Source organism: Pieris rapae, chromosome 18, assembly GCF_905147795.1.
Source record: "Pieris rapae chromosome 18, ilPieRapa1.1, whole genome shotgun sequence".
Taxonomy (NCBI): Eukaryota; Metazoa; Arthropoda; class Insecta; order Lepidoptera; family Pieridae; genus Pieris; species Pieris rapae.
The window spans coordinates 6,048,580-6,076,566 of record NC_059526.1 but is presented as its reverse complement, the minus strand read 5'-3'; the positions used below and the strand labels follow the sequence as shown (position 1 = coordinate 6,076,566).

The 27,987-nt window shown below is 31.5% G+C and overlaps 1 protein-coding gene across 1 annotated transcript; it reads left to right on the top strand.

Moving 5' to 3' along the window:
- Positions 1-20,665: 20,665 nt before the first annotated feature.
- LOC110995549 (delta(24)-sterol reductase) lies at positions 20,666-27,422 on the top strand. Its single transcript, XM_022262756.2, has 10 exons — positions 20,666-20,748; positions 21,090-21,285; positions 21,636-21,791; positions 22,536-22,760; positions 23,807-23,901; positions 24,515-24,689; positions 24,991-25,149; positions 25,864-26,061; positions 26,217-26,348; positions 27,115-27,422. Exons 2-10 carry the CDS (start codon positions 21,094-21,096, stop codon positions 27,316-27,318), a joined length of 1,536 nt encoding a protein of 511 aa, XP_022118448.2. The 5' UTR covers positions 20,666-20,748; positions 21,090-21,093; the 3' UTR covers positions 27,319-27,422.
- The last annotated feature ends 565 nt before the right edge of the window (positions 27,423-27,987 follow it).

Sequence of the window (27,987 nt, the reverse complement as noted above, 5' to 3'; positions counted from 1 at the left end):
ATAACAAAAAACTTGGCGATTAAAATGAGTGCCGGAGAGTTTATTGCCAGTTTTTGCCTACGCCCTTGATTTGTGAACTGGCATTAAATGTCAAATTAGATGCTTCTAATAAAAAGGTAATAATTTCTTTATTGGCGGTCATAAGTGTACAATGTGTTACCTAAATGAATAAATGTTTAAATATTTGTTTAATTAAATTTACAAGAAATGGCTCAGAACGACTTCCTAATAATAAGTACATATATATATGAAGGATAGCGTTGAAGGTTGCCACGGGGACCAACATTTTTAATTTTTAATTAAATTTTTTATATAATAATTTCTATAATTATCGATAATAAGTAGTTTAAGAATATTGAGAATTCTGTAAATCAAAAACAGAATATTAAATTCTAAAAGAATAGTTGTTTGTATAATTAAAACATTTCAATCAATTTAGATATTATGGTAATGTTTAATTTAATCACGACAAACATTATTAAATAACAGAAAACAAATAGATTTGCTTTCATTTATAAAGTTCAACAGACAAAGGGTTTCATTCCATTCAATGTTTAAAAAGATGCAAAAATATCTGTCTACTCTAATTAAGGCACGTTTCCAGTCCCAGTTCAATACTGTATTGTTATTTCGGCGAAAGGACGAGACTAGCCAATCTTAGGAACAAAAGTTGCTAAGGTCACAAGTCGTCACAGTAGTATTTAAGCAGGTACATCCCTTTTAGCTGGACTAGTCTAACCATGGAATGTTTTTGCCGCGCACCACCACTTTGTGGAACCAGCTGCCACTGAAGTATTTCCGAACCAATTCGACTTGGGGTCCTTCAAGAAAAGAGCGTATCAATTCTTAAAAGGCCTGCAACACACTCTCGAGCCCTCTGGCCATGGGCGGCGGTATCACTTAACATCAGGTGAGCCTCCTGCCCGTTTGCCCCCTGTTCTATATATAAAAAAACACGTGAATTTACACGTCATTTTAATAGGGAATATTTATTTGGATAGATAGCAATATTTTTCTGTATTGAGCTATGAATTTTTAAAGATTAGCTCTTTATGTAGTTGAAACCTAACATAAATTGATTGTTGAGAGGAAATTTCATTACAACAGACTTTATTGAAGCAAGCCTTTTAGCACAAAGACTTAGAATTATAGGAAAAAATTTAATCGAATGTCTTAAACTATAGTGGGTATTATTATATTGGAATTTATTATTTTGAAATAATTTATGATTTTTATTTACTCTCTTTTATTAAAATAAACAACTGTTCTTAATAATCCAATATCGCGTCTGTTAAAATAAAACTTACGTAAATTTTTGATCACTCAAATTATACACTAATACCTAGTATTGTCTTTTATTAACATAACTTTTACACATTTAAAGAAAAACACTTTTTAACGGATTATAGTTATGTATTATTGTGCGTGCTTTACAGCGTGCGTGGTCACCGTGACCACGCACGCTGTAAAGCACGCGAAACGTCGGTTTAAATTTAAAATTATGTACAAATAATTATAAGTTTAAATACAATAATACATAACTATAATCCGTTAAAAAGTGTTTTTCTTTAAATACACTAATACCTACTTAATTAAATTTATTATTCTTTATTACTCAAGATGTCACATGTAACATGGTGTACTGGTCGCAGCTCCTTACAAATATTGTGTAAAAAAAAAACTTGGCGATGAAAAGGAGTGGCGGAGAGTTTATTGTTACAGTTATTCTCTTCCGTTCTACGCCCTTGATTTGAGAACTGGCAGTAAATGTAAAATCAGATTCATTTAATGTATTTTTTTTGACGTTCATAAGTGTACATTATGTTACCTATATGAATAAAGGATTTTTGACTTTGACTCCTTGTCCTCCTCCACCTTTTGACGTGGCCTCCATAATAGGTACAGTCGGCGCGTAAAAAATTAAAACGCTTATTATTATAATTAAACAAATGGGCAAAGAACCTTTAATTTAACAATGTACATACATGTTATGGGACTAAGTTGCTTGTACATTGCGTCTGCATTAAGACCTGCTTTAAAAATCCTTTATTGAAAAATAGTCGTCGTCCAGAGAAAACTAATGTGTTTTTAACTTAACAAACGATGTCGCTCCTATTATCCTGGAGAACCTTTAAATATGTAATTAGTATGAGTATTGCAATACAGGGAGGAAATGCCAGCATTAATTGTACACTACCACAGAGACCAAACTTTTTACATTTATTTTAGTTTTCGTCTATTAATTATTACGATGAACATTACTCGTTACATTACCTATACCCTACTACTAATGTAACTATAACTTTAATAAAACAAATTAAGTATAAGCATGGTTCTTGAAGAAGATGTTTTAATGATAATAAACTTTAAAATTATAATAAATACATTTAAATTAGCTTGGAATTGTATACTATACAAAATATGGTTATTAGAAAATCTGTTGGAATAATACAAATATGTAGGTATTAAATGGAAATACAAACAATACAATAACACATCGTTAAATTCTATACCCGGGTTCTTGTAAAATCTGCATCGAAACAATAACCGGGTGAAACTGCGGCGCGGGCTATTTGAGTAACGAGCGAGGCTCCCGGATAAGTGAAAACAAAGCTGGGTATCGGTCGGCCATTGTTATCCGGTTATAGGGTTGACGCACCGTGAAAATCAGAACCGGCAATGGTTGTGATTTTTAGTATAATAGATTTTACTAAAAATTATAATTCTTAAGTATCTGTAAAAAGTGTATTTGAATGTGGTCAGTGCTAAAACTGATTTAGTACAAGATTCGTATCAATTACTTTCTTCGATATCAAAGCATATTCTTTAGCTAGGTATATATGTCGCAGCCAACTTATTTAGCAGTTCAATCAACAGCCTAACCTCATTACTAAACAGTCGTTTTACTAGTGACTTGAATTATATTCAGCATAATTTGTAGAATTAATATATGTATTTAAAATGTAACTTATTAGTGTTCTTAATCTTACTATTACTCTAAGTGTTACTACACTCTTATATGCTATTTTTCATTCAACTTTGAAAATTTTCATTATCAAATTTAATGTTTGCCGACGCATTACTGACAGTTTGTAGTAGGTGTCAGAAACTGAAACTAAATTAAAATGATATATAAGGAATGTTAAGTTATCGATTGAAGTCATTTGCCTAGCTGTTTTTTCAAATAGCTGAATATCATTCAGGTCGCTAGTTGAACGGCAGTGATAAGTAAAATACTAGGCTTTTAATTAAACGGCTAATTAGGCTAGATAGCTGCGAAATATACGCGAAGAAGTGCTATTTATATTTGTAATACTCGTATTAACCTAAAGATATCATTATCCTATGGTAACAATGTTTATGAATTAGAGTTTAGGCTTATTAAAATGATTAGATATCGTTTAATGACAATCAAGCTTCACTAACAATAGCTTCGCTTTACTTTCAATAGCGATACCGACAGTCACAGTAATGAGTATTTGAATCAGAAAGCATAATTGAAATGTTAGGTTTATGTAAACGGAAAAGTATTTAAAATTGTTTAGCGACAGCCCTACAGACGTGGAATCCGCAAACAGCCAACAATGCGGGGCACTTTTCACGCGTTTCGAATGGATTTGTGAACGTTGGATGTAATGTTTGTGCTTGGTTAACGATTGTTAGTTTTACGTTAGAGCCAATTTATTCTATATTAGAAGTCACACTTACAAGTCTTTAAACACGTAACATGCAGTCTGAAGAGTTTATATACATATATAATACGCTATAAAAATATTTTTACATTATATTTTCAACGGTTTACTTGACTGCCCTAACTTGTTGTCGCTTTTGCTATTTCAGACCCCTTCATCATTATACATCATACAAGGAAAACCCAACTATTCTTAATTCCTCGATCTAAGACCACTTATTTACGAAACTCAATTATGTATACCTTCAGATTATAACATAAACAACCAGCAAATCGAAAAAAATGCTTAAAAAATTATTTAAAAAATAATTGTATCTTTTATTAATAATGGCTTTGTTATTCTTTCTTTATATTGAATATTTATTATAATGAATCTTAGAATATATAATTAAGAATTTAGTATGAATTTGTGCTTCATTATATTTTTTGTATAAATAGGTAAATCTGTGCTTCATGTTTATGCTTGAATGTGTATTCCGTTATTGGCTTTTGTGTATTATATAATTGTTTGAATATTGTTTAACAGCTACTCATCTGTAGGAATACTTTAATAAAATGAAATATAATTAAAAATATACAATATTACTCGACCATCCATTATTATTATTTTATTTATTTAAAAGTAAAACGAATTGCTTGTAATATTGTAGTATTGCCAAATAAAGTCGATACGTTAATAAATTAAGCAAAAAATGTATGCCAGATCGAGTGAAATTACTGTATTTCCATACCAAATGTATCCTGACATCTTCGTGTCTGAAAGGTATACACACAATATCCAATAATAAAGTTAAAAACATCAGAAAAATTTAAAATAACTTAAAATTTACTAGGAATTTTATGATTTTTGTAGCAAATCCGTAGCATACTGTGTCACAAGAACGATAAGTCTACGTAAATATTGAATATCCGGTATAGGAATGCCTGAGTAAAGCATTCAAGAACCATTACTAGAGACATCAATAACGCACCTGTTTGCTACTTGCAGCGGAACCTGAAGATGTCGATCCTACATACCTCCATTAGTCTACGCTTACAAGGTAAAAACTTGTCACAGAGCAGAAAATACAACTGAAGTATTCATTAGGCAAAAAACTATTAGTAAACAAATTTTGTAAAGCAAGAAAATTTAATGAAAATATCATGTTTCATGAATATAATTAAATGCTTGTGAATTTATATTTACTGCCAATTATAAAATCAATGGCGTAGAAAAGAGAAGAACTGGTAATAAACTTTCCGTCACTAATACGTGGGTAATATGGTTGGAAAAAAAAAGTTGCCAATACTTTTATTGTTTTTCGAAGTAATCTCCGTTCCTACAAGGATGTTTTAGAAAATGTATTTAACCATCAACCATTACATCGCACTGCTAACTTCACACATGTAAAAATGAGGACAATCGGATACTTATGAAATTTTTTAATAACCAATAAGCTGACTTCTCTGGTGCATTTGAAAGAAAATATCACTGATTCCAACTGCCCAGGTCTACATTTCTCACAAAATGTGTACTTGAATCATGAATAAACCCTTTTTTGATACACGAATTATTCTTTTTTAATTGATCAACTTGAACTATATATGAACCTTCTTTTCAGACGCCTTGTAGATATCATATACACGTGAAAATAACATGTGAACTATACAAAGCCCTGCACGAAGTTGAATTGTATAAAAAATATATATAAAAAATTGGATCTTGTTAAGATCCGTGCAACTTCCTCACATTCAAGTCGTCCGCAATATGGTAGCACCACTCACGAGGGATAAAGAACAACAGTGGCTTTTCGCCTCTGATTTTATGTATCTGTTTCAGTAGCTAGCCGAATCAGGTCGTCGACTTTTTGTGTTTAAGATATTTCGGTTTCCTCACTATATTTTCCTTCACCGTTTGACCGGCTGTTAAATGCGTAAATAGAGAGAAAGTCCGATGATACACATCCGGGGATTAAACCACTCAAGTCAACACAGCTCTGCACTGTAGGAACTTGACAAGATAAAATAATAATAATAATACAGCAAAGTTGCTAAAATGTATGTATGTGAATTCCCAGTAACATAAATTTAATGTAGAAATCATTCAGTTGCTCCTTTACTCTGTGTCATTACTGAAAATCCCATTAGTTGCCACGTAAACCGTTCATTAGTTTACGTACCAAGAACAACAGACTAACAAAACTCACTCGTTTTAAATTCACAACTAAACTCTAATATTCGACTGCAAACAAAACTAGTTAATTTTATTAGCAATTAACAACTTTATTGCGCATAGAATTATGTAAATCTCCAGACACATCCACAGACACACAGACTGCCGTGACTGACAGTTATATTAAGATGTAAAAACAATCTTTTACTAAGCCATTTACGATTTTGGCTCTGATAACATAAATTATAAGTTTATATCCAAATTAAGCACACTTTTGGGGGATAATAAGCGTTTACCTATTGCTCCATCATCACCATCAGCATTATCTGAAAAAACTTCGTAACCATGGCAACAGATGCGGTACTAAGTCTACGATTTATAAGTACGTAACATTTTAATCTAAGGGAACAAGCCGTAGCTGGAAAATGAAACGAAGATCAAAGCTAGTATAGACATTAACCAGTACATTTTTACCTAGAAGTTCTTCATACATACAAAATATCACTTTCCCTTTCATAATTAAAGGCAAATGATGTAACGGAGCCCTTCAGACGTATTGAAAGCACACAAAGCAGTCTGCACTCTGCCTTATTGCACTGTACATGGTGTTCTATTTGTTTGTAAAAGTGTTTATATTTTAATGATCACTATGCGATATAAGAAATAATGCTGACTTTTATTAGCGCGATTAACTGAAATGCCAATATATAGGAAATATCTAAACTTTTTAACATTTTGTATCGTTATTCGATAAAATATATTAAAATTATGCTAATCAGACATCATCGTCATTTAATTCATATTCGAATATCACATATCCTGTATTCGAATGAAAATTCTCGTCAACAAAACAGGTTTCTTGTATCACGTTTTTTGTGCAATTTTAATGGTTAAATGGTAAAAATGTTATAGTTTATATGTCACTGGCATTAGTATATAATTTAATTATTTACATATGTTGGACATGCTAGTGGACAGATAAACTATGTACAATTTGTTTCCAACACACCAACTTCTTTCTAATTCAGATTATGTATACAATAAATAAATATTTCAAGGTTTTTAGATTACCTACCGCATTTAAATAAATTCATTCCCTAAAACAGTCTTATACCACCTGCAAGTTGAGATTAAGAATTATACGGAAAATTATTTGTACAACCTGTATACACGTCTATCAAACAGTAGGCACGGTATGCAAGCTCTGTGGCTTTGTTGTGCTTTTAAAAAAAGGCAACGCGGAAACAATAGCGTCGTTCAGGTACAAGCGCGTCTCAGCCTCGAATGTTTTGGGACACACATGCCTAAGGATTTCTAAACATTTACCCGTGTAAAACCGAAAACAGTATTATCTGTCTCTTTTCATCTTACCGTGAAGGTAACTTGACTGATAGAGATAAAATAATTAATCTCGAAACTCTGAAATCAACTGGGTATAAATTTTTTTCTTCATTCATCTTTGAACTTAACGAATATTTCAGTTGCACAAAAGACTTCATACTTATTTTTTCTTTAAAATACTCATAATTTATTGAGTAATACTGATATCGTTTAATTTCGCGTTTATAATTTAATTTATTGTACGGTTTCGATATTTGTTAATATGTGAGGAACATGTATCCTAACAATACAATAATAGACCTGTATGTAATTTTATTCTGGGAGTACATTGTATTCACATATTTATGTAACTAATGTATACAAATATTGTAAATTCAATTTTAAAAGAGTAAATGTGGAGTTTCTTGCCGATGCTTCTCCATACGAAACTACCTCATGGAAGGGGCAACTAGAATCATTTTTATGTTTTATTTAATGTTCAAAAGTGTCATTTTTGGTGGTCTAATTGAAATAAATAATTAGATTAATTGATTGACGAATGGCCCGTCCCGGCTTCGCACGGGTGGACATTTATATTTTTATATTTTTATTATTATTTATATTTTTAGTAGATAGATATTTATATGTTCTTTAATATTGTGCAACATTTTACTGTTTATCAATAGTTTTCACAGCGCATCTTATGAAAGATATTTTATAGGCATTTTTTTACACATTGGGTAACATAGTTTTAGTAATAAATAATATAACTTCTTACTTATTTTTTAAAGTCTTCCACATGAAATAGGTGATTCAAATATGTACCATAAATATACTATATGAACACTGAATTCAATATGCATTTACAATTTTTTTATTTCTTTAAAAAAATAATGCTATGCTATTTAAACTTCCTACCAGTGTGTAAGGTGCATTTGGAGCCGAACTAAGCGACGATTGTACCGTACTGTATAACTGTGAGTGGTTACTAGAAAATACCTATTTTGCATATAGATGCCAGCTAAATCTGAGAACAACGTTGGGAACTCAGATTATTTAGATATTCCTAAATCAGGTTTGTTTTAATGTTAAACTCAAAATCTTAGTTAAAAAATACATAGATAAGTGTTTCCGAACTAATCCCACTTAGGGTCCTTTAATATATTGGCTTTTTGAAGTTAAACTTCTATTGGCGGATGAGAGTGAAATTTTTACAAAACGTGAGCGTTCTTAGCAGATCTGCCAAATCACCTGGTTATTAGGCATAGACTATAGGCGTAACGGGGTTCTATTTATAAGAAATGGTTTAAATTTAAAGCCACCTCTCCACAAGCTTAGAGTCAGAATTACATACCCAATGACGTAGAGCTAAAGTTCACGAGATTTTCTTGGAATGGGACTGAATTCCGACATCTATTCCAGGCTATTCAAAGCCCGACCGAGTTCAATAAGACTTGGGTTATGGGGGCGGAGGCATCACATATCTGTATACATGAAATAGTCATAAGGAAATAAAATTATTTGAATTATACTAAAAAAGCTGGCTGAATTATATATTTTTTTATTAGGAAAGTAAAAAAATGCCTTTAAATATCTTTCATCGTATACGATGCGAAAACTATTTATCATAGAACACAAAAAATATTTCACAATATTAAAACACAAGATCTTGATGTTACACAATTATTGTATGTGGTTAACCACAGAGACTGTACTTATATAACCTAAACATATATTAAAACTATATCAAAACAACATCTATTTTAACCCGAGAATAATAACAGGAATAGCGAATTGTATTCCGCCCGATAGCATTGACAGGGAACAATATTTTGCACTCGAAAAGAGAAATTCTATTAACGGGAATAAATGATTGTTATTTCTGTATACATTGTAATTCAATAAAATAAGAAAAGCCTAGACTATTATTATGGTGCTTCAAGAAAAGCTATTAATTGGGCTGGCCATAGGCTAATCATGTCCACTTAAAATGGGGTGATCTTCCTGCCTGTTTGTTTGTTACATAATTATTCTATATAAAATATAAAATGAGGCAGATGAACTTGTTGTTGAGCCATCAATGATAGCAGAAATATTTGCTGATAACTTTGAGTCTAATTACTCCCCAGAACCTGATGGACGTCTGGATCTTCTCACGCACTCAATGGGTTAACGTTTTTCATTTTTTGTACTCTACCCTCTATTAGTGTTTATTTATCGTTGTCTCTCATTAGGTTTGCCTGGAAGAGATCGCTTGTAAGCGATAAGGCCGCCCTTTGCCTTTTTACTTTTGTAACTGTTTTTTTTTTGTTTTTGTTATGTGTGTTTTTGTATAAGGCGATAAAGGATAAATAAATAAATAAAAATATTCTAATAGTCCTAGTAAAAATGCGTTGTTTCGTTTCATTAATCACATTCGAAAGCTGCGTTGTCTTACGTCTTTAGTGCTATTTTTGTCACCTCTAAAGTGTTATTTAAAATACACTTCAAAGATCATTTACTTACTTATAGTAAAAAATATAAAAATTGATAAATTTATCATTTCAATTGTACGATAACATAACTAAAATTCTTTAAAATAATGTTAAATGGATTACGTTAGCTGGCTAAAAGTTACACTTAAATTGTAATTATTCATGGAATTTAATTGCTTTTCAACGCAATGTAACTTAGTTGTTTATAATATTGATATTAAATTATTAAGTATACTGAAAGTTGGTGTAATGATTTTAATACATTTTGACAAAGACACACCAAATTTTATGTGAACATATCTTTATTCACTACACAATGATAATGCTTGTAACTTTTTTAATAGAGTGCTAATTTCTTTGAAAGTCCACTCAATGTTTTATATTATATTTGTTAGTTCCAAAAATAATAAACAACTAACCATACACTGCCTTACCCTAACAGTAAATGCAACCCAATTTCAGTCCATTTTTAAGTTAATTAGTCATTAAGAATCGGTATCATTTTACAGAGAAACCGAACTCAACTTCCCCCATATAATGTAGTTATCAATTACATAAGAATTCATTCGCTTCTAAATTCCCGTCATCTAGTGGTTGGTGTAATTCGCGATGTCGAAGAAAGTACGAAGTGAAAACGTTTTCGCCGAATATTTTTTTAAAACAGAATTTTACTATTGAAGAAATTTATAATATACGATGTTGCAAAATTAAATTTAATACTAAATAATATAGCTTAATGGTGTAAGATAATAACAATTGTCTAATTAGAATTCAAAGAACGACAAAAGAAGGGAACAAAATGGCGCTCATCCGACAGAATAAATTTTAAACAAATCAAAACTTTTGCGTCACTGAAATGTACGGAACAAGAGATTTACGTGATAACTTAGGCCTTAGAATAACTAAAAATGAAAAGGTTGTTAAAAGCAAACTTATTGTTTTGTTATGGTTAAAGATTTTTGAAAATAATCGCTGATTCAACATTAAATTATTTTTTTTTATATAATACTTAATGTGTAGCTATCTATGTATGTAACATTTGTCATATTTTCTTATATATTTTAAGCATGTTAAACAAAATAGTGACAGTGAGCTGTTTGTCTTCTAAGCCGTTCTACGCCATTGATTTGAGATCAGTAAATTTATTTAGTAGTTTAGAGAGATTTATTAAGTAATTTCTGTATTGTTCATAGATGTACATAAATAACGGACATAGGAATAGGGGCAAACGGGCAGGAGGCTCACCTGATGTTAAGTGAGTGTGTTGCCGGCCTTTTAAGAATTGGTACGCTCTTTTCTTGAAGGACCCTAAGTTCTTGTTCATGAAATGAACTAACGTTTTCTATCTACGTGGACTCACTCGAGAAAAAGTTCTACTCTTGGCAACTAGGGGTCGTGATGTTGCGTATTCAATAAATGGACTAACCAACCAACCTCATCAGAATATCTTCAACATATATTATACATAATATGAATTATTACTTTATATTACCATAAAGTAATAAAATCTATGTACGAACCAAATTTCATTGAAACCTGCGATCCTTAGGGGCGTTAACCTACCCTTAATTGGCGCTCACGATAAGGGTTATTGCGCTTACTTGAGAAACGCTGAGTCAGCCTAATCTTATAAAGTGGCCTTCAGTAGCAGACTGTTGTCTACATTAATCTTTAACCCACACACTTTGACATATTGCTAAAAGGATATAATAAATTTTGAGTGAAAACCTGAAATTATTATGTATGTTGATCATACTAAAATCTTTTCTAATCAAGTATAAGAGCCTGATAAAGCATGCATGGTCTAAGCTGAGGGCGTATGTGTGGGTAAGTTTTTGTGAATTTCAAAAGTAAATAGGATATTATATTTCCATTATATGTTTGTTGTCTGTTATGGTGCGCAAGTGAAGCTTATCGTTCAGAAATTGTAATTAGCTTTGAATATAATTTCAAACCTAATAACATTATAATCAATATTACAAATCTTTTGTTTTAAATAGATAACATTGACTTCCAGCCAGCCGGCCAGCGCATGGAAATAATGTATCCCATTAGTAGGTATTACATATTATAGTAAAATTGATTAAGTGCAATTACCAAGTTAATTATATAACTATATACATATATATATATAGCAGCAGTCACGTTACAAAACGGTCACAGAGTAGACGAACCGAAGACTACACTCGACTCGAAACGATTGTATACTGTTACATACTGAAAACGTAAATGGAAATCCTGTAACCACTGACTGACCGACTCACTAGCTGTATGCTAGTGAGATATTAAAGCTGGCTAGCTCTGACCTGCTACTGTCGCTTTGATGAGAAGGTGTGGTAACGTCAAACTTGCCTGTGATCACTCACTCAGATCAGTAGCGTGTCACCAATGTGGGGGGACGATAGTGTACTGTCCATAAATGGAACATTCTGGACCAGTCTAGCCTCTGACTGGCACTAACAGACCCTAGTGGCTAAAATTTATTTATAAGTATTTATATCCCACATACATATACATATAGTGAATATATACTTAATTGCCGGAAAAACTTCGTTAGCACGTGTATCACGTCATCGCGGTGATTTGTATTTGTAGGTCGTTACACGATCTTAATACTATATTTTATATGTACATTTGTGTTATTTAAGCATGATAACTTACTCTTGAAAAATGTAGGTTCTACAATAATAATAATCAGTGGTGCTACAACCTTCAAAGTATCCGTTTCGTGATACACACATCGGCTTTTTGGGGCTTATGCATGGCGTTTTCCTCACCATATTTTCCTTCACCGAACGAGCGATTAAATAGGCATATAGACATCTTGTGTAAAGGTGTATAGTACACATTGCACATTTGCTCTCTAGTGTCTTTTATTATCTATATGTACGAGGTTCGATCCCATGCTGTACACCAATGGACTTTCTGTCTATCTGCGTTTTTAATATTAGATCGAAAGGTAAACACGGTGGTAAACGGTGAGCGGTGAAGATGACCTCAAGGATGAGTTACACCCCAACACTGGTCAAGTAGGTTCGGTAGCCAGAATTATTTTATTTTTTAAATCAGATATATTGATTATTGACTTGGAAATAGCCGCTGAAAATGGTGTCATGCAATGTCCATCAACACATCTCTTACGAGTGCACAGCTAATGTTGATTTAGTGATGTTACTTCTGAACCGTTGGACAATTTACTCACTATACAAATTCATTGTTAAAGATTCCAATGATCATATGAGATTAAAAAGCGTACCTGGGCCACGCATTGTGCCATGACCGATACTTCATTAATAAGTAAAATCCAGGAAAAAATCATGTCTTCACTAAGCTCACTCGCTAAGGTAAAAATAACAATAATAAAAAATGAAATGAGATATCAAAAACAATAAAAAGAAAAAAAAATAATAATAAAATTGATTTTCTCATTCGGCTCGTTTCAAATGTGTAATGCGTGTGTGCTGTGGCTGTAATTGACCCTGGCTCAGCATTATGCTGAGGAGTAGAATGTTCCACAGCGCTGGTCATTCTGCCAGAGACCACATCAGCTAGTTTGCGCCTCAGTCGCAAAGGAAATAAAGAAAGGAATGTTATAAATACCAAATATTTTTTTTTTTTTTTTTTTTTTTTATAGAACAGGGGGCAAACGGGCAGGAGGCTCACCTGATGTTAAGTGATACCGCCGCCCATGGACACCCTCAATGCCAGAGGGCTCGCGAGTGCGTTGCCGGCCTTTTAAGAATTGGTACGCTCTTTTCTTGAAGGACCCTAAGTCGAATTGATTCGGAAATACTTCAGTTGGCAGCTGGTTCCACAGAGTGGTGGTGCGCGGCAAAAACTGCCTGGAAAAACGCGCAGTTGTGGAACGGCGGACGTCGAGGTGATACGGGTGGAATTTCGTATTCTGCCAATAGAAAAAATAATAATAATAAAAGTTACCAGTGTACGTAATGCAGTCTTATGTAAAGGTGTATAGTACTCTTCTGTACTCTTACATAAATAAATGTTTAGAAAGCTATCTAAATAAATAACTTTTATTGAATATCAATATTTAACCTGAATCAGTAGTAGCTTCAATATCCGAGCCTTGGTCTAGTGGCTCAAGCCTTAAACCTGGAGAAATTACCACCACAGTGACGAACAATGGAAACAGAAAAGAAGACACAGAAGGCCACTTGTCTATTAAAATAGTGATCAATAAATGGATGCAATGTGGCCAAGGTTATAATGCCACTGAATTAATATTTACATTCAATTAACGTAGCTCTAATGTGGCAACCTTGAGACATACAAAAACTCAATATCAAAGTTATTGTTATTTGAGGTACAGAGTTACTAATTTTGATTGTGTTGAGAGTTTTAGGTTTTTCTATACCTTGAAGCTAAGCTTTCTTGTCAGTCCTTGCTCTACGTGCTTGACTTGCGTAATGGTAGTTAATTTAAATTTGGAATCAATTTAACATCTTTTCTGTTGACGTGCGTTGTACTTGGTGATCTATATGAATTAAGTTATTTTGAGTTAACTTTAAGCGTATGTTTAAGCGGTTTTAAATCTAGTTACTTCTTAACTAAAATTGTTAACCAATTAACCGGTAAATATTAATTGTAAGCCGCGAAACTAAAATTCGATGTTTCTATTTTTATAAAGAAATAATAATTTTTCTAATAAATTCTTTTTAGTACAGTGGGTAATCCAAAATGTCGCCTAATGCTAAATTTACTGGATCAGAGGGGGAAACGAGGAAAAATCGTTCGATAATGGCCTTAATATACTTATAAGACGGGAAAGATGTAATTGACCTTGCTAAATGTTTTACAAAATCTTCGTATATATCCCAGATTTAATTATATATACCTCGAAATATTTACCACAACCAGTTCAAAGACTTGCAAAAGCAATAACATCTTACACATTAGCACTCTAGTGTCTTTTAGTATCTATATGTACGAGGTTGGATTCCTTGCTCGAACGGTAAAGGTTAAGGTAATGTTAAGATCACTTACTTGCCTAATAAATTGACATATTATTATGAAACAGATTCAGTTATCTAAGGGACAAACCAAAAACTGGGAAACGTTTAGTAAACTCATTAAACGTATCGTTCAGTCACTTGTCTGACAGAACTTTAGCGACTTGATTGAATATCGACATTTAATTAAATGTCACATATCTCTTTACGTTCACCGCATACATAGTTCTATAAACCGTGTTCTGGTGTTTAAAACAAAATAACTTTTCGACATTCCACTAACTGCTGCTACTGTTATTCCCCTGCGCATACATCTCTTAATCTTACAAAAATTTTAACTGTTTCCATATCTCAGTTTCCATAGCCAGATGTGTTTCTTTAATAGTTCATTGTTCGTTATCGTCAATAGCTTTCTTTATCAGTCAACCTAATACATTGATTCTTCGTGTTCTAGATGTTCAAGATCCATTTTGATTTCTCGGAGAATTAACAAAAATTTTAAATTACATCAAAGTGTAACTTAACTATGGCTAATCAAAGACTGTATTTCAGTAGTGTATGCGGACAGCCTTTAAAATAAATTTATATCACTCAATGCAGACAGACAGATATAAAAATGTGTGTTCACGCGTTAGAAATTATATTGCTTTGGCGTAACAAGGCAAACATTTTTTTTTTTTCATTTTTCGCCTTATTCTACGATTGTAATAAGAAGAGGACACTAACAATAGAAAAAACTTATATGTTGACTATAGCGTGCTTCAGGGTGTCGTTTTCTTGTGACAGTGTGCGGGCGCATCGTGAAATTTTTTTCTTGTCATTACTCTGTAACACGCCAAAAAAGTATTTATTCAACAATAGATTAATTTATAATATTATACCTACTGACACTGAAACTGTATTTCTTTCTGGTCTGGTCAAACAACAAATGTAGCCGCCATCTTGATTTTAGTCACCGCAAACCTTCTATCACAAGTTTGAATATTAAGTAAGCCTTGTATTTTGTTGTTGTTAAGTCTAATATTGTTGATTCTAAATGTATGTAATTTTCTGTTATTTATCAAACAGTGTTATTTATTATAATATTGACTAAGTTTTAATTCAGAAGTGTTGACTTTTTAAATATTGAATGCTAGTCGCTAATTTAAAGTGTAGTCTGAAATGTAAAGTATTATTTCTCTATGTTTCATGGCGGACATTCATGACTACGTTTTGGCGGGAATGGGGAATGACAATGTACCTAATAGTGTACAGACCTTAAGTGATTTTATAAATAGTAAATAGTTAGGTAATAACATTTTTAATATTTGTGTTTACATCAAAACGAAAAACTTACATAAATATAAATGCGATTTATTCAGCTAAGGTTGGGTAAAAAAAACGTTTAGTTTTAATATTTATATAGATACACGTCACGGAACTTAAAGTAATATCTATATTTAACATAACATAATCATTGATTTGAGTTGAAACTGAAGAATGAACGCAAAAAGTCAGCCGACGGTCGGCGCGGAGGCATGTAACCTTTAAAATTCTACCCTTTTTGTCACAGTAATTCTCGATCGTTTTGAATTTTTAAACAGCTATGATGTAGGTTGATGAACGTATCCAATTATTAAAGAACCTCAACTATTTTGTCTCGTAATATATTATTGCTTGGTAATTGGAAACAAATTAGTTATATTGAATTTTGTCGGGGTAACAAATGTATAATGTGTAAATGTGTAAATAATACTACATTATTTTTATTAGACTTAAACATATTTATTTTATAAACAATTCTAATATTAGACTATACAAATGTATAAAGTAGACTCAGTTTCAGACGGCACTCTCATTTGTTGCGTTTCACTTATAGACCTGGATAAGCCAGCCAAGCTTCCAGAAGCTTGTATACAAGAGGGCTTTTTTTAAAGTGACTGCTTTGAGGTGGACCCTCCACCTCTCGGAAGCACCCTATAGGGCTCGCTACTGTGGATACTACTAAAACCCCAAACCACCTGACCTAAGGCGGGTAACATAGTCTGGACCGCATTCTTTCCTCTTTATTATTGATATACACATAACAAATGTATAGCTGAGAGAGAGATTTTGATATAACTAAATTGAGCGAAAATCTGCTTTTGCCTATCCATCGAAACAATATTGTGATTTTATTATATATTGTAATAATATTAATTAAAATTCCATAAATAGAAAAATAAAACAAATTTAAAAAGGTTTTATTACAAATTCCCAAGTTGTAATAACTTAGAATAATTTTAGGTTCATGTTCATTTTTCTATAATGATTAATAAAAGCCTAAATCTAGTAATTACCTTGTTTGTGTTTTACGGCATAGAAATTAAATTGAAATTACCCAAAGTCGAATTGGTTCGGAAATACTTTAGTGAGTAGCTGGTCATGTCGGTTTTGTCACCGTAAACCGTACCAGTGTTAAATACGCACATAGACACAAAGTCCATTGGGATAGAACCTACGACCCCAAAGATGAGAATCGCTAGGCCATTAGGTCAACATTACTCTGATTTTTTAATATTCAACAAATTATGTCCCCCAAAGTTACGGTTGAAATTGTAAATGTATGAGCAAAGCCGTGGAACAAAGTTAGTTACATCCTCCTAAAGCAAATACTAGCTTAGATAAGAGTTTATCACTAAATCTAGGTGAATTTCCTGAAGCACACCTTACTACAGGAAATAGAAATTTATCGCAAGTAAAATTACTATTTATGTAGGTAAGTAGTCTTGCCTCGTGTTTGGATTCTAACATCATGTAACATTTTTACGTACTGTTTTTATATCTTACGGATATTCGTTGGTTGTTGAAACAATTAATAGCAGGAATAATAATAATAATTTATTTGCAAGAATATGATAAAAATATTATGGTACAATCTTAACTTTGCATATTCTGCCACACATAATGGCGTGCACATGTGTCTAAAAGGGAATTATACATAAAAGTTTTTGTATTGGTATGATTTTAAGTGACCAAGCGTCCCCGAAATGAACTGTGGGACGCAAAATTTTCCGTTTTCAGAAACAGCGCCAAAATTCGAGCAGCAGAATATAATAAGAAACGGGCCAAGAGTTGCATCCTTAATTGTAACCGTCACCATCTCTAAAAAAATTGTTCTGATAATTATATAACTAAACATTTTGGGTCCTATATTTTGTTTGTGTTTTCAAGCCAACTAACTTTTTTATAAATAAATAACAATCCAAAAAACCATTAGAATAGTTTTTTCTTAACGTTCTAATACTTAGTTTAATGTGATCTATGTTTATAAGTGTACCTAAACCTTTTGACTTTGTATGCCATGAAAGACTTTTAAAAAAATTAGAATGCTACGGAATAAGAGGTAATGCCTATAACTGGGTGAAAAGTTACCTTGAAAATAGAATGCAATATGTGGAAATAACAAAGATTTGTAAACTAAAACAAAAAACCTATAGATCCAACTATAAGAAAAATGAGTACGGAACACCTCAGGGTAGTATTTTGGCCCCACTACTCTTTCTAACATACATAAATGACCTCCCAGATGCTATACACCAGAACTGTATACTATTTGCTGATGACACTACACTTATAATAAAAGGCAAAAACGACCAAGATTTAAAAAACAACTTAATTAAATCTCTAGACGACGCCATCAACTGGATGAATTCAAATAACCTACAAATAAACATGACCAAAACTAACATAATTCATTTTCAGACATATAACTCTAAAACACTAATAGACGTACAATATAAACACAATAAACTGGACATAATGAACGAGTGTGTATTTTTAGGTATAACGATAGATAAATTTTGTAATTGGAAATCACATATTGAAAAATTACAGAACAAAATAGACCGTTTTGTTTTTGTGTTAAAACGACTAAGGGAAACTGTTAACCATGCTGCGGTATTAGCTGCTTATCATGCATATATTGCATCTATAATTAGATATGGAATTATAATTTGGGGAAATTCAGTCGAAGTGAATAGGGTATTTAAGGCCCAAAAAAAATGTATTAGAGCAATTTGTGGAGCAAATTGCATCGATAGTTGCGTGCCTCTATTTAAGAGACTCAAAGTGTTATCTCTTCCATGTATTTATATATTAGAAATGTCCCTGTTCGTACACAGAAATATACATATTTTTAAATCGAATGTAGTAAGTAGTAGACATGGGGAGAAATTGGCTGTGCCAAAAATAAATTTAGAATTATTTCGGAAAAACGCCTTCTGTATGGCAATTAAAATTTACAATAGATTACCGAAAGAACTTAAAGATCTTCCGACAAGAATCTTTAAAAAGCGACTTAGTGCATTACTTTTAGAAAAAACGTACTACTCAATAAACGATTATTTGTGTGAGACATGGTAATTTATATAAATTTAATTATGTATGATAATTGACTTAATTGATATGAATCTGACTAATAATGTAAAATCTAAACTAAGATAAATTTGCGCGCCACTGTGTGTGGCAGAATATGCGAACGACTGACAATTGTACCACCTTGACATTTTATACCATATTCGTGCAATAAATAAATTATTATTATTATTAATTATTATTAAAAAGTTGATCTGAGGCTATAGAATTAATATTATTTTATTCCTCCCAAATAAACGTTAATAGATTTTTTATCAAAATTAATATATTAATAATAATAATAATAGCCTTTATTCAGATACATTTTACATTATATATTTTATATACATTTAAACAAATTTTTATTTTAATCTAATTCTGTGTGCCCTTTTTTGGCAATGTTACCAATGTTGTACCAATGTTTTTGGTAATATAAATTAACATATATATATACTACTATATAACAACTATATAATAACATTCATGAATACCTGGTTAAATCTGAGAACATAAAATAGATTTTATTCTTAAATATTTCAGAAGGAAACAGGATCGAAATCTTGTTGCAATTAAAGGTGGGTTCTCGTTTAGTAATGTTTATTCATGGGACAAGATTCGATACTTGCTTTTATTATACCAGAAATACCTCCGCAAGAAAACATTCAGCCACACACATTGTAATGAACGAAACAAGATACTATAATATGTATGTAGATGCAAGTTCATATAAATTTTACCTGTAAAGTAATTAAATATTTGTGATGATTGAATAAATATTTACCCTTAATAATAGTAAATATAATAAAATTCATTAAAAGATTAATTAATTTTGTATTAGATTTAATGATGACACACAAAGCAAATGTATAAATATATAATATTATTTGTATATTGTTTTATCTAAATCATCTAAATTCGTCAGAGTAATATTATGATTTCGTCATCTGGTATTTAGATTTACAATTTTATAAGAAACGTAACCCGAGCTTAAATATAACAGAAACTAAAAAAGGCTTAATGTTATAATTAACACACCATAAATTCTAAATCAACTTTTTAATAATAAAAGTCTTTTGTTATCTCTGGATTAAAATAAGAACGATTAGCCAAATTGGCGGGCATTGGATTCTAAATTTAAATTATTGCGGCACAGAATATGTCAAATAGACAACCCCATAAAGGTCAGTGACTTACATTGCCATTATAATCTGTGGTTTCCTCTCGCGTGTGTCGATAAATAAAATTAAATAAAAATAATTAGCAGTCACCTGTGTTATGTTGGTGCAACACGACATTCTGGTAGTGTTAAAATGCTGGTTTTCTTAATAGCCCATCGACATGTAATCTGTTTTATGCATTTTAATTCCGGTGCAATTTATACGACGCGAATTATTTTAAACCTTTACAATTCCGGAAAAAATTGAAATATTTTTTCGAAAAATCATCCAATTAAGTTTCGAATTCTGACATTTTAAAATTGTTAATTTTATTACGCTTATGTTACTTACAATGGGTGAAAAGTAAATAGGTATTTTGGCTTTACAATCTGCCGTGTCTAGATAACGGATATTATACAATAACTTTATAACATTCGATTAGAGTTATCTATGAGCAATTTTCTCAAATCGTACATGATAAGAGTTTGACCGTTAGTGGTCGGGTATAAAGGTTATAATAGCTTACTCATGTTTCATTATTGTTAAACAAATTGACCTAGAGTTGAATTCATATCTCAGCCGGCGTTGCCTTTGGGAAGACGGATTTAGTGTAAGAATTTACGCGATTATTTTTATCTTTTTGTTTCGTACATAATATTCAAATTAATACTATTTAATTATTGACTGAAATACAGTAAAGTAAATTTTTGTTAATTGTATTTGTAAGTCCACTACCTCAAGGTTCGTGTGCCTTATCAGATTTTCAGTAAGATCGGAATTTTTAGAAGTCGCGAGTCTTGCTTCTTGCTCCGATGGATAATTTTTTTGTAGATGCGTGCACCTCTAATTACCGTCTTCAAACAACATCAGCACTCCAATGAACTAAAATCATTACATATATTACATAAGAAAAACGCTGTATATTACTCATAACGTATATATAATTTACAGAAAGATGATGTCGACCCAACCAGATTCTCTGCTCGAGTACCTTATAATAGAGTATCGATGGCTGATTGCCATCACGATCCTCATGCCCCTCTCCTTCCTATGGAAGATCTGGTCGATGGCAAGGAACTATGTGGTCTTTAAACTCAACACAGCACCACGAAATCATGACAAGAAAGTGAAAAAAGTGCAAAAACAAGTGAGTGTTTTGATTATAATAAGCTCGCTGTCATTTTTGTGTTTGTTTCTACGAAATCTGTAAAGCTTCTTTCATCAAAATGTTTTGTCAATATCTAAGGATTAATACTCACCAAATGAACATTAAGTACATCATATATTAAATACGTATGTGTACGCGGTTACAGTTATATATAGATTTTTATTAGAACCTGTCGTCCCTTGAATGAAAATATGTATATAAAAATCACGTTGTATATTATAATGATTCGGTTTAGAAGGCTTAATTGATTTTCCGTCCTTATTAATCTATATTCCCTAATATAATTATTATATCATATGTCTAGCTGGTTTCCTTTTCATTCTTTCAAGATCAAATCCTGGTTAGCCGGAGACCGCAAAACCAGATTATGCACGGCTCGACCCACGTGGCAGACAATGTCATTCCGACAGGGTCTCTATAAAAAAACCTTCACGAATATACACATAGATATGGTCGACATTTTGGAGGTGGACACGAAGAATATGGTATGTACTATATACAGTGTAGAAGATAAAAATTAACAGGAAAAAATGTGTTAATTAGGTTTTGTTTGTATTCAAACCATATTTGGTAATATGGTTTGTTATTATCTGAGCACACGACTAAAATGAAATAAAAAACTTAAGTATGATATATTACGTACTACAAAGTTGTTAATACAATATAATATCTATAGTAAGGATTTTTATCGACCTTTAATGAGGGATAAGGATCAACATTCCATGCACCCAATTGAGCGCAGATTTTTTTCTAAATATTAGAATAAAAACGTGAACACATTTAAAAATATTTTCATTATTAAATGCAAATTTTATGCAAGGGAGTCTAATGACAAAATTTGCCAATCTTTATCGATATTTATTTTTAAATGGTTTGTAAGTTGATTCAAACTGGTGGCAGGCATTGAGTGGCGCTATATTTAAAGCTTTCTTGAAGATATATCGAATAAGATATAATTATAGTGGTTGCCTGAAAGAGATCGCTCGAAAGCGATAAGGCCACCAGTTGCCCTCCTTTATATTTAATCATGTCATTTATATGTTTCTGCAACGAAGTGTTAATAAATAAATAAATCAGAGTAGTATTGGAGAGTGTCTCTTAACCCTAAGGCTGTGCGTTCGAATCACGGCAGTGCACAAATCGACTGTTCTTTGTTTATTGCCAGTCAAACTAACTAGACAGATAACGCATTGATAAATCTAAGGTCAAGAAATGTTTTTTCATTGCAGACCGTACGTTGTGAGCCCTTAGTAACAATGGGCCTGTTATCTAAAACCCTGGAACCACTAAATTTATCGTTGGCGGTTGTACCCGAATTGGACCAGCTGACAGTGGGTGGGCTGGTTATGGGTACAGGAGTGGAATCCTCTTCACATATCCATGGACTCTTCCAGCACATCTGCCTGGAGTATGAACTGGTATTGGCCGATGGATCGGTGGTCACATGTAGTAAGGTAATGTACGAAAAATACGATCATAATATGTGTTTTACATATTCAATATATATCAAAGTTGTTTTACATATGATCATGTTTTATTTGTTCAAATCATAGATAGTCAAACATTTATTTACAAGACCGTTCAGAGCACTATCTATCTAAGCAAGAAATTCAGTACAGTTCCCGTATTTCGATTACACAAATTATATTAAAAAAAAATGTTTTTATATAACAACTGTCACTACTAGTAACAGTAATAATTGATAATATTATTTTATAACATTTTATTATGAAACATGTATAATCAAAATATAATGTACAACAAATATTTTTATAATTTTAAAATAGGTACATAAATTATTTTAAATAATAAATTAGCTTCGAGTTTTTAAAATCAACTAAGAGCCCAACATTAGAATTGACCACTTCAATATTAGAGATCGGTACATACTGTGGTGACAAGCAATAATCCTTGTATAAGAAAATATAAAACATATAAGATAATATATAAACAATATTATGTAACAATCACTTTCACTTGCATTCTTTATAACAACAGAAGTGATAGGATTATTATTTATTTATAAGTTGTAAAACAATTAGTTTTAAAATACAACATAATATGACGTCAGAAATTTTACACACGTAGATTAGAGCAAGATAAAATCTAAAAACTCTGTTTTAATGAAAGAAATTGTCAAGTGTCATGTTCAACTGTAATCTTTAATACATATTTACTAATCAATAATAGGCCTCTTAAAAAAATAGTTAAGAAAATATAACAAAATAAAAATTAAATAGGAACAAAAATCTCTAAATTTTTTAGAGAGAAATATATTTGGTTTTGTTTTGAATTATAGGTAGGTTACTAATAATATAAACTTTAGATGATTTTACCCTCCATGGACACTCTCAATGTCAGAGAGCTCGCAAGTGCGTTACCGGCCTTTTAAGATTTGGTACGCTCTTTTCTGAGACCCTAAGTCGAATAGGTTCAGAAATATTACAGTCAATGTTTCTTAGTTTATATAGTTTAAAATGCCAAAGTGAATATTTTTTAGGAAAACAACGCAGACTTGTTTTATGCAGTTCCATGGTCCTATGGCACTTTAGGATTTCTGACTTCCGTTACTATTAAAGTCGTTCCTGCGAAAAAGTAAGTCTATACTAGAAGTAGAGTTACCCGGTAATATAATCAATTTCAATGTTTCGCTTATTACGATTCCTATAATTATGAATATATTGTCTGTATGTGTGTGTGTGTGTGTATTTACTGTCAATATTGCTGAACTTGGAATTACCTGGCACGGAAATTGAAATTACAGGGTAAACCTGCGTTTGCATATTATGATAGACGCAAATAATAATATCTTTCATGGGGTTCAATTTAAAAACTTTGTGGCATCGGCGTTAACTTTGACGTGGTTGAAGCGCATGAAAGCTTGGTAGACCTAGGATTAGGTATACTCCTTTATGTCACATTTAAAACGTTTTGACAGATGGTAGTCTTATACTTAGCGCTTTACACACAATTACTTTATCAAATAATCTGCGTAATAAATAGTTACTGTAGGTACTTATAGTAAAATGTATTCTCTTTTAAGTAAATTAGTCAAGATTAGATAAGATTTTTTATATATAAATTTTTTATCTATGTAATCTGTTTTGGCTTTCTGTATTGTCTTAGTATTTTGTATTATAATATGTATAAGCATAAGCTGTTAGATTACTTATAATTAAATAAATAAGATTACTCTATTTTTATTCAGATACATTCGGCTTGAATACCAGCCTTACACAAATATGCTAGACCTGTCATCAAAATTTAAAGAAGAAGCATTAAAACGGGACCCACACCGGTACCTTGAAGCACTCCTCTTTGATAAAAGCAGTGGCGTTATCATGACCGGTGATATGGTGGATGAAATTGGAAACGATGGAACGGTAAGAAACATGCAACGAACTTACGTCAATATTTTTATTTAATATTCATTTTTTTTTATTTTAACTAATATTGTATATGTATAAAAAATATTATAAATCCTATACATTTGTGTGTTGGAAATATCAAACAGGAACAAAAATATTTAGCTTATCTCTTCCAAACAATCATAATAAAAGAAAATAATAGTTAAATAGAAATGAAGTTTACAAACATTTGAAGAATTTAGGGATATATCAGTGGCAAGAGCAGTGCCCATACTGAGAGATTCTGGAATAACTTTTAATAATATTTATTTTTCAGTTCAATCCAATCGGACGATGGTACTCTCCCTGGTTCTTCACTCAAGTCGAGAACCACTTAGAGAATTATAAGCTAGGCCAGAAGACGTGTGTAGTTGAATACATTCCGTTACGGGACTACTACCATAGACACACTAGAAGCTTATTCTGGGAACTACAAGTATAACGATTTATTTAGTTTATTTAATTATCAGGTTATAATTGTATTTATACTTACAAATACGAAATTAAGGGTTTAAATAATCTCTAGATTTGGACTGCACAAATCAATTTATATCCAGAGCAAATGAAAGCCACGTCGAAGACTACAGATTTAAAAAAATGTGAGTCCTCACGGGACGACTGGCAGATGTGAAACATCGACATTATTACGTAAAAGTAGTATGCAGAAAAGAACAGATTGTGATAGGAACTAAATATGTCATAATGATAAAATAAAATATTATGATTTTTTTCCAGATAACGATGACTATTTATTAAATAAACAATTATTTTCATTAAATACAAAAATTTACTACTGTATATATATTGTATGTATATACCATTATATAGCGTGGCGACGTGTCGCCACGGCATGTTTTACGTGCGGCTATAGATGTTTCACATCAAAACCTTGTAGAAATAGTTGTTACAAAAAAAAAGACATTTCTGAAGCAGTATTTCTACCTCCTACCAGAATCCTTAGTATGATTAATTATCTGAGTAATGCCTGCGCAAATATACAGGAGACCAAATTTCTTACTCCAATAAGTCCACTGAGCTTTAGATCAATAACAGTTGTTATTGTAATAGACTAAATTAAACAAGTGTTTAATTGCGTCTAAGTTATTGATTTAAAGGCTTCAACGTTGTTATAAAGGACATTGTTTTTCAGGATATAATTCCTTTCGGCAATAATCCGGTATTTCGTATGTTATTCGGATGGATGATGCCCCCAGAAGTCTCCCTGCTAAAGCTCACTCAACCGGAAGCAGTTACAAAGCTCTACAACAAAGCTCACGTGATTCAGGATATGTTGGTTCCCGTAGATGTCATGGAGGAAGCGATACAACTGTTTGATAAGGAATTTGAGGTATTTATATTTATTACTGACGAGTATAAAAATAATATTAGTGTACAAATAAAAGTTTATTTACCATAGGTTTTATTTCATATGGGTTATTAGGTAACGTTTATTAAGATCTCTAGATTTAGTTGCGTACCATAAATCTCTGTAATCATTTCCAGGTTTACCCCATATGGTTGTGTCCTTTCAAGCTATTCAATAACCCTGGCCAACTGAAGGTGAATTCTAGTGACTGGCAGATGTTCGTTGATATTGGAGTGTATGGAGTACCTAAAGCGGAAGGATATGAAACTGTAAGATTTTTTTAAACCTAATAACAGGGTTCCAAGTTCCAAATTTGTTACAATATTATGTATTTTGCTTGAAATATTTATTTAATTCAATAATTATAGGTATGTCATTCACAGTTATATATACTATTTGTATTATTTAGTCCTGTTTTTCATATATCTAACAGTAAATTGTTAGTGCGAATAAATTATAAATGTTTTATAAAATAATATAGCGAATATAAACATTAAATATAACCTCAAAACATTTTTTTCTACTATTTTTTTTTTGTTTTCTTTTTATATTAATTCGCTAATCACGTATTATAATTAATAAAGTTTAAAAGCATTTCCTATAATTATTGTGAACCTACAAAAAATATGTTTTGATTCTGTATAAGGCTTTTAAAATTTATATTAACATCACTATATGGCACTTAAAAAGTCTCAAGTTTTTTTATGTGTTAAATTTAACAAATACACATATATTATGTTGAGATATTACAAGCATTATATAGGCGAGACCATAGGTACTATGTCATCGTCAAAACCGCTAATCTGTGGCTGTTTTGTGTCTCTTGACGTATAAAAATCATTATTTTTAATTTTCAGAAGTTATTTTAATTCATAATGCATTTTAAAAAATGTTTCATATAAATAACACTGAATAAAATTTTATCTTTCATATTATCAAGTTGCCTATTGTATAAATACATACAAATTAACATCAATGTTCATCCAAACCCTAAATTTATCGAGTTCTTTCTCTATATAAAGATCCGTCATTCAGGTGTCTTCAACACGTCGTATTGAAAGCTTTGTGACCCACCATCGTGGATTCCAAATGCTATACGCCGATACATTTACAACTGAAGAGGAATTCCGAAATATGTTTGACCACACCCTTTATGACAAGATGAGGAGTTCCCTTCCCCACTGCAAGGACGCCTTCCCTGATGTATACGGAAAGGTAAATAGGAATGTCAGAAAGTAAATTCTTTCATCACCTTTGATGGTATGATACTAGTGCAATAGTTTGATTTAGGGGCTAAAACACTAGTTAAGTGTCGAGAATAAAGTTTATGATGTTAGAAAAAATTTAAAAAAATTACAATGTGTTTAATTTACATTCCCTATTAAAAAAGACTAGCAAGGAAAGAGCAGTGCCGGCTTAGCGTTTCAGCGTGCCCCAATGGACAGTCTGTCTTAACTAACACGTGCAGAATTTTTCCCCCTAAACTAATTTACTATAACTAGAATAATTTTCATTTCATCTATCATTGTATAGAGGAGACAAAAGAGTTTAACTAAAATAAATTTCAAATACCCCTAAATAACGATTATAACCTCTATAGGAAGACATATGCTTAGAATAAGATAAAAAGAGATCATAATTTCTTACGAATAAACTCGTAACTAACTATACCCCCTTTATGCCATAATCACAAGACGGCAACATCGCAATTCATAGATAAACTTAAGAAAAAAGCAGAAACTTATTACCTAAATAAACTTAATTCTATGATAACCGTGTTTATGTCAGTTTGACTTTTTCTTTTGGAAGTTGATTGGTAGATTTTCATATCCTGTTTTAAGTTAATAAAAATATTTAGTTAGTAAAAAATAGTTAATAAAAAATTTAATATATTAAAATGGTAAATAA

What these genes read in the sequence shown, in the direction of transcription:
- LOC110995549 (XM_022262756.2), top strand. Translation starts at nt 21,094, where the DNA reads ATGATGTCGACCCAACCAGATTCTCTGCTCGAGTACCTTATAATAGAG. An exon ending in AAAGTCGTTCCTGCGAAAAA is followed by an intron (nt 23,902 to 24,514) that starts GTAAGTCTATAC and finishes ATTTTTATTCAG; the next exon opens with ATACATTCGGCTTGAATACC. An exon ending in AAGCGGAAGGATATGAAACT is followed by an intron (nt 26,349 to 27,114) that starts GTAAGATTTTTT and finishes TCCGTCATTCAG; the next exon opens with GTGTCTTCAACACGTCGTAT.